Below are 9,732 nucleotides of genomic sequence, written 5' to 3' on the forward strand. Positions count from 1 at the left end.
GAGAGATGGGGAAGGAAGCAGACAGCGCTGCTCCCGTGGCTCAGGTACTTGGGAGGCAGACACAGCTCAGAATGGTGGCAGAGGGGCTCAGAGCAACTGCACTTCCTCTGTTCTTGTGGATGTTTCGAGGCCTCAGCAACCCCTGCAGAGAGGGGGGAACAGGCCCTGGCTCCCCAGCATGGCATGCCGGCACTCACCTCTGCTGGAACCTCGGCACGTAGTGGTGCTCCTCAGAGAGCAAAGGAAAGCAAAGCAGGGGGTAGCAGAGTAGCATGAGGAGCTGGGCAATGAGGAGCAGAACCACCTTGTTCAGAGAGTTTATTGCGAGTTCCCAGGAGCACCGCATGCCCCAGGCAGTGAGTGGGTGGTGGGATTGTCTTCACAGTACACCTCCTTCACCAGGATCAGATGTGCGAGCGGGTTGGAGGGGAGCAGAAAGTCCCTGCAGGAGCAGTGCCCAGCTGCCCGCAGCCGCCACGTGAACTGTGCTTTCCTAGCAGGGGGCAGCTGCCTCGGAGCCTGCCCAGGGCTGTGTGCGTGCAGGGGCTGCGGGGCAGAGGGGAAGTGGTGGGGGCTGCTCCCTTCCTAGGAGGGAAGTAGCTGCCTCCCCAGCCAGGGAGGAGGCGAGACAGGAAGCCACAAACGAGGAGGCGGCTGCAGCAGGGGCACTACTCCTCACCCAGCAAGGCAGAGCCCCTGGGACTCCTCGCCCCTCAGTCTGCACCCACCGCAGGCAGCCCCATCCTCCACCCCTGGGCTGGAGGGGGGAGCCCCCGCTGCAGGAGTGACTCATTTCATGGTGTGGGGAGCCCTGGCACAGCTGAGCAGCAGCGAGGATGGGCTGTGTGGGAAGTGCTGGGTGGTGAGGGCAGCCGGGGCGCCAGGCGCTGCCTCCACAGCTCCTAATAAGGCTCGTTCTTAATGAAGCGGCTGAACATGGTGAAGGCAGCAAGTGGCCGGTCCGTGGGCACCATGTGGCCAGCTCCCTGTGAAACAGGTGGCAGGTCAGTGCTGGCCACGGGGCTGCCACTGCCCTGCGAGCACCGAGGCTGCCCAGAGCCCAGCCAGCACCGCTTCAGTCTGGCGCTGCCCCTCAGCCCTACCTTGACGGTGAGGAAGGCGATGTTGGTGAATTCCTTCACGAAGCCCCCAATCTGGTTCTCACCTCCTTCAGTGTAGAGCCAGGGCCGGCGAGCCACCTGCACCTGGGACCGGTGACAGCGCCCTCAGTGTCCTGGCTGCCTGAGGCAGGCGGCCACAGCCCTGCCCATGGCCTTGCCGCAGCCAGCCCCGACATGCAGCCAACTACATAGCCTGGAGCTGGTGACTAGCCTGGCCTAGGCCCTCCTCTGCCCATTTACCTTCTGGCAGAGGGAGTCCACAAACCACTCATCCCCGAGGAAGTTGCAGGCCATGTCGACGTCCCCGTTGTACACCAGGATCCGGTATTTCTGCAGAACAGAAGGAGGGTGAGCGTTTCGCAGGGGAGCAGCCCTGGCCAGGCAGGAGGCTGGTTTGCCAGAGCCGGTCCCAGGGCCCAGTGGGCTCCACTGCACGCACCGTGGCTCCGAGCAGCTTCAGGTACTGGTCATTCATCTGCATGTACAGGCGCTTATAGCTGCGGTTCACCTCGAAGCTGCGGAGGAAGTGTTGGTGTCACACAGTGCTCACGCTTGCAGTGGTCCCTCCCCACCAGGAGCTTGCTCACCTGCACACCTGCCACTCTGGGGCGTCAGGGGAGATGTGGAGAGCCTTCTTCACCTCTGGGGAGTTCAGATACGCACTGAGGGCTGTGGAGTTGGTGCAGGGTGGGTCCATCCGGACCTTCTTCCGGGCTACTGGCATCCGGAACAGGTTCTAGGAGAGAGTTTGGAGACTCCGTGCTGCAGCAGCACGTGGTGCTGCCCCACAGGAGCAGCCACGCTCTGCCCCCTCCTGCCCACCGGCAGCACCGCTGGCTGGGCAGGGGACACTCACAGCCTGGTGGCACGGGCATCCAGGCTCACCTGCCGCCAGGAGAACCTCATCGGCATCCGGATGAAGGAGTTGCCCAGGTCATGTGTGATGAGATAGTCACCCTCGTACCTGCAGCCAGAATGAGCACGGGACAGGCTGAAAGCTCTGGAGAAACAAGGGCTTAGGGCCCTCCTTGGAGCAGTCCGTGACAGCAGCCAAAGTTCACCTGTCCCAGAGGGGCCCCTGCCCAGCCCGCTACATCCCTCTGCCAGCCAGGACCCCACGTGCTGCAAACCAAAGCGAGCCAGTGCCCGGAGACCCGTCTCCCCTAGGGCCACCCTCACCTCATGCTCCCAGGGACACCACCATCGCACGGGGCATAGAGGTTGTAGATGTTGAGGCCGGACTCCTCTACAATCTGAATCGTCTCCTCCATCTGCAACAAGCCACAAGAAGGATTTGGGACTCAGTAGGATGCTTGAGGGACCGTGGGCCCATCGAGAGCCAGGCAGATGAGTGCTGCTCATAGACACCGGTGCTGGGCATGCGCTCAGGGGCTCTGGCTCCCCTCACCTTGAGCGTGCAGTTCAGGTTGGAATTGTCGTGGAAGTTGCACTGCCCTTGGGAGCAGCAGAAGGCCTGCAAGTCCCTCCACAGCCTGCGGGCAGAGACCAGGGCACTTGGACTGCACTGCCCAGATGGCAGCACTGACACAAAGCCAGTGGCCGAGGCCACAGCCACACGGCAGGCTCCCTGCCCAGTGGCCACACAGCACACGGCTCAGCCCAGTGCCCTGCGTGACCCATGAACAAATGCGCCATGGAGAGCTGCCCAGGACAAGGGGCTATCTCCACAGCCCAACTGTTGGCCCAAGTCAGGCCAGGACCTTCCCTTGTCTCACACACCACCGACTCAGCCAGCCCCATCCCAGGCCATGCCCCCATCTTGCTCACACAGGGACGGCACATCTAGCAGCAGTGCTCCCCCCTCCAGCTGCTCTCCCCCTCCTCTTACTCGGTCCCCAGCAGGCCGTGGTAATAGGCAAAGTAAACCAAAGAGTTGTCATTGATCTCGTAGGAGGAGAGGCCATTTCCCACAGCGATTCCCTGCGAGGCAAGAAGAAAACAACTCTGTTGTGTTCCAGCTCCCCACAGGGCAGCTGCAGCAGCAAGCAGCGGCAGGCAGGAAGCAGATGCAGCACTGTTTACTCCACAGAGGGAACAGGAAGGGTCGGGGGTGCCTGAGAACGCTCCCCTGGGTCCCACTCGGCAGGGACAGACACGTCCGCCAGCAGCTGCTGCCAGCACCCCAGGAAAAGATGAAAGGCTGCGGCACCAGACCCACCCAATGCCCCAGAGGTGGTCCCGCACGCTGGCTGCACGGCCAGTCCCCAGCCCTGGTACCGCTCAAGAACCCCAGCAAGGCCACGTCAAACCCTCTGCTCCCCGGCTCAGCCCAGGCCAGTGGCAGAGCCCAGCTGCTCACCTTCAGGTTGAGGCTGGGGTCCTGCATCACCCACTCTGCCAGTGTGGGGATGTAGACGCCCCCATAGCTCTCCCCCGTGAGGAAGAGATCGTTCTTGGAGTACTCAGGGAAGAGCCGGAGGAAGTCCTTCAGCGCCAGGTAGTTGTTGCGAGCAACCTGCAGGCAGGAGGAGATGGGGTCAGGCGGTAGGGCAGGACCACCAGCGCCCAGGCTGGGGCAGACAGGAGACAGATCCCTCCCAGCAGCCTGGGTCACTCGCCTCGGTGTCGTTCGTGGTGTACTTCTTGTCCTCGGAGTAGGAGAAGCCAACACCAGCGGGGGACTCCAGGTAGAGTATGTTGGCAATCTACAGGGACAGCAGAGGAGATCAATGGAGACCTCCTCCTGGCTCGGCAAAGCAGAGGGCTCCCACGGGTGCCCAGCCTGCCCCGGGGCTGCAATGGGGATGGGGCACATTCGTGCCTTGCTTGACAGCAGACTTGAGAGAAGGGTATATTGGGAAGGGGTCTTGCGGGAGACTCAGCTCCATGGAGAGGGCAGAAGGAACTAGGTCAGAGCCACCGTCTCCCCACAGCTGTGGAGAGCAGCAGCCGCCTGCCCCCGTACCTTGTTCCAGGCGTAGTCATTGTACTTCAGCGTGACCCCATCGGGCTGGATCTGGGGAAGCAGAAAGCAGCGACCGATGGGCACAACCAGGCTGGGCCCAGCAGGATGGCTTGTGCCACGCAGCCTGCCAGCCCCCAGTGGCCCGGAGCCACGGGCCGGCTGCAACTACTGACCACGAAGGGGCCGTGCTCCTTCAGGAAGCCCTCCATAGAGCTGCAGCCAGGGCCCCCGTTCAGCCACAGCACCAGGGGGCTGCTCTGGGGGTTGCTCTGGGCCTCCACAAACCTGCGGACACATGGTTGTCAGTGCCTGGTGCCCGGCCAGGCCCCCACCCTGGCTGCTCTGGGCACAGCACGGCACCAGTCCCGGTACCGGCCTCACGTACCAGTAGTGCAGGTGCTTGCCCGGCCCGGCGCAGAGGTAGCCCGAGAAGTGCCGGAAGGAGGGCTGCTTGGCCAGCCCCGGCAGGAAGGCCACCTCGTGGTCCCGGGGGGCGGCCCGGCTCAGCCCCAGCAGCAGCGCGCACAGCAGCACCGGCCCCATCTGCGGTGAGCGGAAGGGGAGGTCGGGGCGCTGCTCGCCGGCAACGGCCGCGGCCCCGGCAGCGCCCCACGGCTGCCCCGCACCCGACCCGACTGCCACAGCCCTGGCCCCGGCTGTCCCACCGGCCGCCCCCGGTCCCAGCCCCGCTCCCCCGGTGTCGGGCTGGTCTGGTGCCCCCCCGCCCCGGCGCAGTGGTGCCGCCGCCCGCCCAGCCTCCGTCCCGTCCCGTCCCGTCCCGCTGACCCCGGCGGCTCCCGGCGCTGCTCCCGCAGGCGGCGATCCCGGCCGGCACATGACACCCGCCCATATGACCTCCGTTGCTCACGTGAGCGGGGCGGGGTGTCGCAGCGACCAATCAGCGCCCCGGAGACGCCCGGCCCATTGCTCCGGTCCCGTGCGCGCACGTGGGAGCGGCTCCGGCCCCGACCCGCGGGACGGGACCCCGGGGGGGGGGGGGGGGCGGCCGCGCTCCCGGCGCCACGCGGTGCCCTGTCCCGCGCCACCACGCAGGACCCCCCCCGGTGCCCGCGGCGCGGGGAGCCCTGGCACGGGAGGGAGCGGGGAGCCGGCCCCGGCGGGAGCCCTCAGCCCCCTGCGGGCGCGACGGCGGCAGGCGGCGGCGGGGGGTGCGGCGGCCCGGTGGGCACCGACGGGCACAGCCGGGTGCCGCCGGGCACCACCGGTTACAGCTGGGTGCCACCGGGCACTGCCAGGCGACGCTGGGCACAGCCGGGCACCCCGACACCGCGTGGAGCCCCCGCGGGCCCGGAGAGGCCGGTGGGAGCAGCCAGGGGCAGGGTCCCCTCCCGCCCTCCCCCGCGGCACTAGGACCCCTCCGAGCCACCCCCAGCTGTCCCTGCCTGGAAGGGCCATCGCCGCCTCGCAGCAGCTGTGACGGAGATGGTTAAAAATAGTAGCGGCGGCGATGGCTGCCCGGTGCCGCCTGGCCGCGCGCTTCCACCGCGTCCACGGCACCAACGTCCGCCTGGACGCCTCGCGCACGCGGGCCACCCGGGTGGAGAGCTTCGCCAACGGGATCTGCTTCAGCCAGGAGCCGCTGGCGCCCGGGCAGATCTTCCTGGTGGAGATCGAAGAGAAGGAGCTGGGCTGGTGCGGGCACCTGCGCGTGGGGCTGACGGCCCTCGACCCCCAGAGCCTGGAGGTGGTGCCCGAGTACTCGCTGCCGGACCTGGTCAACATGGGGGACACCTGGGTGTTTGCTATCACCCGGAGCCACAACCGCGTTACGGCAGAGGGGGAGGAGGCACCGGCGCGGGCACGGGGTCCCCCCTGGGAGCCCTTCCTGCTGATTGAGCGGGTGAGGATCCCCCGTGACACGCTGGTGGGACGCAGCAGGCCCGGGCGCTACAGCCACATCCTGGATGACCTGTACAAGATGAACGTGCTGCCTGCGACCGCCCGGCGCAGCCGGATCGGCGTGCTGTACGCCCCGCAGCCCGATGGCACTGCCGACATGCACATCATCATCAATGGAGAGGACATGGGGCCAAGTGCCAGGCGCCTGCCCGTCACCCGCCCGCTCTATGCCGTGGTCGACGTCTTCGCCTCCACCAAGAGCGTCCGGGTCATCCCAGTGGAATACGGCTGTAGGTACCTGTCCCTCCCCGGGGCACATCCTGCACGGGCCAGGAGCTTGGGGGGGGGGTCTCCAGTGGGGTCACCTCATAGTCCTCAGCAGTGGGAGCGTCAGAGTGTGCTACGGGGCAGAGGGACACGGGGTAGAGGGCACAGGAGAGGCCCGGCCCCTGCAGGGCGCAGGCAAGACCCCACACTGCCACTGACATGCAGTGTCTTCTGAAAGCTCTGCTGCGCAGGGGGAAAGCTTGCACCAGCTCCCATCAGTGGCGGTCGGGGCAGAGCCCAGCCTGGTTGCCCCTTCCTGAGCGGAGCGATGGGGGCGGGTTGTCTGGGCTGCTCCGGACCGGGGGCTGCAACCGCAGAGCTGTGCCCCCGCAGCACCACACTCATCCCCAAACAGACAGATGCCCCTGACCAGAGCCCATCTGGTCACGCTGGCACTCATGGAACTGCTTCTTGGGGGCTGGTGAGCCCTCGCCGTGCCCAGCCTTGCCCCAAGGACAAATGACATACTGCCTCAGCATCAAAACATCCGGCTGTGCCCCACGGCCCGCCCTGGCACGCGCACTGTGCCCCCGCGCCTGCCATGTGCCCCGGCTGCGGGGTGCCCTGGGCAGACACCCCGTGATGTTGTTGGAGATTGGGCAATATCCCTTGGCTGGCTGGGGAGGGGCCGGGAAGGCTAGTGCTGGTCACTGGGTCTTGTGAGGAATCAGGCTAATAAAAGTTAATTAGCACCATACTGGAAAAATCAGCAGATGCTGAGGATTAGGTGAGAGCCAGGAGGAGAGCTAGCGCCTGGGTGCTGGCTGCCCCTGACTGCTGGGAGCCACCGCTTTTCTTGCTGGTGCAAAGTTCAGCTGCTTCTGTCTCAAGGCTGAAATCCAGGATTCTCCCTGCCAGCTGCTGTGAGCTGGATTATTTGAACAGGGAGGTTAAATGTGCCCGAGAGTCCCTGGGGCGACTAGATGGAGCATGCCACAGCAGGCTGCTGAGTCGCCTCAGAGAGCCCATCCCCGGCCGTTCGCAAGGGACTGGTGCTGGCAGCACCTACCTCTGGGAGAGCTGCCCCCTCCTGCCGTGGCCACGGGCTGTGGATCCGTATGAGCACCATGGCTGGCACAGGCACCGCTGCAGAGGCACAATCTGGCTTCCTCCCCTCCACTAAGATTTCAGTAGCTCTGGCTTTTGCAACACTTCCGCAGGGTTTAAGAATTAGTCTCAGTGCGGTTCTGTTCCTGGGCAGGGTCTGGCTGGTGAAGTGAAAACCAGAAGTGAGCAGCGGAGCTGCTGGCAATGTGCAATGCGGTGAGGGGGACGGGGGGGACAGGAGAGGCAAAGGGCATCTGCCACCCATCATCCAGCACTCGGCACACGCAGCCCTGTGCCGCTGAGGCAGAGATAAGCCCTCCAGCCATCCAAAAACAGCCCCAAGGTCGGGAGCCAGCTGGGCCCAGCGGGGTTGTGCTCGGCAGAGCTCAGCTCTGCCCAGTGCTGGCACGAGTCCCCGAAGGCACCAGCCCCACAGCTGGAGAGGTGCTCAGCTGCGAGCGGGAGAAACAGCCGGGTCCCACCTGCGTCTCCGCTCTGGCCTGGGGTGCTCTGCTCCGGTTTGGCTCTTGGAGGCAGCGGATGAACCAAGGCCCACAGGCTGTGCCTGAGTCAGCTCTTATTTAAAATCTGAGGAGAGCGCTGGCCGCAGCTAATTGCACCCACGCTGCTGAGCCACCAAGGGCTCCAGAAAGAGGAATCCCACAGGGACGCGTGTCACAGGAACAGGGCAGAGCCTCTGCGGGTGGCCACGGGAATGGCTCAGAGGATGGTTGTTGCAAAGTTATCACCGGTCTCTGCAGGCAGCACAGCCCCAGCCTGCAGGCACCCACCCGGCAGCCTGACACCAGCGCTGGTGTAAGCGGACCATAGGAGTGGGGTGAAAGGAAAATGCAGCATGGGCATGTGAGACCTCACTCCCCTGGGGAGCCTCGGGGCCCATCTCTTCCATAGCCCTCTGCTCTTGGCCTCACCAGTGACTCGGCCAGCTCAGCTGCTTCTTTCTGTTCTCTTCCAGTTCCCTCCCTGCAGACTCTCTGCCGGCTGGTCATCCAGAAGCACATTGTCCACCGCTTGGCCATTGACGGCCTGGACCTGCCCCCGCCGCTAAAGAGCTTCTGCAAACATGAGTGAGGTGTCGAGGGCACTGCCCCGGGCTGTTCCCCGTGCTGACAGCCCCACCAGAGATGGCCAGCAGGCTGCCTGGGCCCTATGCCCCCCACTGCCCCTATGCCCCCCACTGCCCCCTCCACCTCCCGGGACCCACCGGCATGCAGCCCCCTCGCCCCCAGGGTGAGTGGATGCACAGCATATGCTGCTGAAGGGCTGACACGAGAGCATGGGCAGCGCGGCAGAGAACCAGAGGGACTTCACTCCGCGCAGATGGGTGTGACAGGGCCGGTGTGCAGTCAGGAGGGTGGTACTGGGCAGAACGAGCAATAAAGAGCTTCCAGCTAGAAAGCAAACACACTCTGGGGAGTGCTGGTGCATAAAGCAAGGCAGGGGCAGCAGGGGTTGCTGCCTGACCTGCACCACAGCCTCCTGCCATCAGGGCTGCGCTAACCACTGGTGCTGCCCAGCTCCTGTCTGTGAGATGAAGCTGTGGTTTTGGGTTTTTTGTCCTCAGCCAAGGGGACTTTCTTCCCCTTCCATGTCAGGGCATTTCATGTGGCTGCAGGGGCTGCTTCAGGGGACCTGCCTTCCAGTAAGGTGGGAAGAGTCCCATCAAAGACATGCTTGGGGGGATGGGACTCCCCCATGCTTCAGCAGCCCCCCCCTCCAGCAAGGAACGAAGCTGGGCACATGAACGAAGCTGGGATCACCCGGGTGGATCAGAGCAAGGGCTGGGCCAGGCGCAGCGTAGGAGGGAACAGCCTGATGCTCACGCAGAGGGTAAATTACAGCCAAGTGCTTGTCCCAGCCAGGCAGTTTCGTTCTTGGGAAAGATGTTTACCCTGAGAGTGGGGATGAGTTATTTCCTGTGCTCCCAGCAGGGAGGATGCTGGAGGGAAACCCACAGCACCCAGGGAGCCATGCTACAGCACTCATTGCTCAGCCACAGAGCCAGTCACGGTGACCTTGCCGGCTGGGGATGGGATCCCTGCGCTCCCCAGCTCCAGGAGCTGGCACCGGGCCCTCCTCCAGACCCCTCATCCTCCGGCCAGTGGGGATGGCAGCTGGCGTTACTGCAGCGCCTGTGCCAGGCTGGGAGGGGAGGCAGGGTCAGAGCTGTGCAGAGCAAGAGGCAAAGGGAAGAGCCCTCCGAAAACTGGAGGGGTGCCCACACGTGTCAGGAAGAGAGATGGTGAGGGGGCCAGCAGGCAGGGCCTTCCAGGCCTCTTCTACAGCACAGCTGAGGGGTGAAACAAGCAGCTCCAAGTTTACAGAAAGGTGTTTTAGGAAACAATACACTATATTTAGTCAGAGGGATTTGATAGTATCAGATAATGTTACAAAACCCTCGATCAAGAGGAAATCCCCAACCACGCAGCA

The 9,732-nt window shown here is 64.6% G+C and overlaps 2 protein-coding genes across 2 annotated transcripts; one reads left to right on the plus strand and one right to left on the minus strand.

Moving 5' to 3' along the window:
- Positions 1-303: 303 nt before the first annotated feature.
- CTSA (cathepsin A) lies at positions 304-4,938 on the minus strand. The gene is made up of 15 exons (XM_075768961.1): positions 4,834-4,938; positions 4,433-4,590; positions 4,221-4,332; positions 4,048-4,098; positions 3,701-3,787; positions 3,442-3,597; positions 2,971-3,062; positions 2,530-2,614; positions 2,301-2,392; positions 2,007-2,085; positions 1,709-1,857; positions 1,561-1,636; positions 1,362-1,451; positions 1,104-1,205; positions 304-986 (listed from the first exon to the last, which is right to left on the minus strand). Exons 1-15 carry the CDS (start codon positions 4,882-4,884, stop codon positions 903-905), a joined length of 1,464 nt encoding a protein of 487 aa, XP_075625076.1. The 5' UTR covers positions 4,885-4,938; the 3' UTR covers positions 304-902.
- A 141-nt stretch (positions 4,939-5,079) lies between these two features.
- NEURL2 (neuralized E3 ubiquitin protein ligase 2) lies at positions 5,080-8,698 on the plus strand. The gene is made up of 2 exons (XM_075768965.1): positions 5,080-6,197; positions 8,258-8,698. The coding sequence occupies exons 1-2, from the start codon at positions 5,516-5,518 to the stop codon at positions 8,371-8,373; spliced, it is 798 nt and encodes a 265-aa protein (XP_075625080.1). The 5' UTR covers positions 5,080-5,515; the 3' UTR covers positions 8,374-8,698.
- The last annotated feature ends 1,034 nt before the right edge of the window (positions 8,699-9,732 follow it).

This window comes from Balearica regulorum, chromosome 16 (genome assembly GCF_011004875.1).
Source record: "Balearica regulorum gibbericeps isolate bBalReg1 chromosome 16, bBalReg1.pri, whole genome shotgun sequence".
Lineage (NCBI taxonomy): Eukaryota > Metazoa > Chordata > Aves > Gruiformes > Gruidae > Balearica > Balearica regulorum.

What these genes read in the sequence shown, in the direction of transcription:
- CTSA (XM_075768961.1), bottom strand. Translation starts at nt 4,884, where the DNA reads ATGTGCCGGCCGGGATCGCCGCCTGCGGGAGCAGCGCCGGGAGCCGCC. An exon ending in ATGACTACGCCTGGAACAAG is followed by an intron (nt 3,788 to 4,047) that starts GTACGGGGGCAG and finishes CTGTCCCTGTAG; the next exon opens with ATTGCCAACATACTCTACCT. An exon ending in ACCCCAGCCTCAACCTGAAG is followed by an intron (nt 3,063 to 3,441) that starts GTGAGCAGCTGG and finishes CTTGCCTCGCAG; the next exon opens with GGAATCGCTGTGGGAAATGG.
- NEURL2 (XM_075768965.1), top strand. Translation starts at nt 5,516, where the DNA reads ATGGCTGCCCGGTGCCGCCTGGCCGCGCGCTTCCACCGCGTCCACGGC. An exon ending in CATCCCAGTGGAATACGGCT is followed by an intron (nt 6,198 to 8,257) that starts GTAGGTACCTGT and finishes GTTCTCTTCCAG; the next exon opens with TTCCCTCCCTGCAGACTCTC.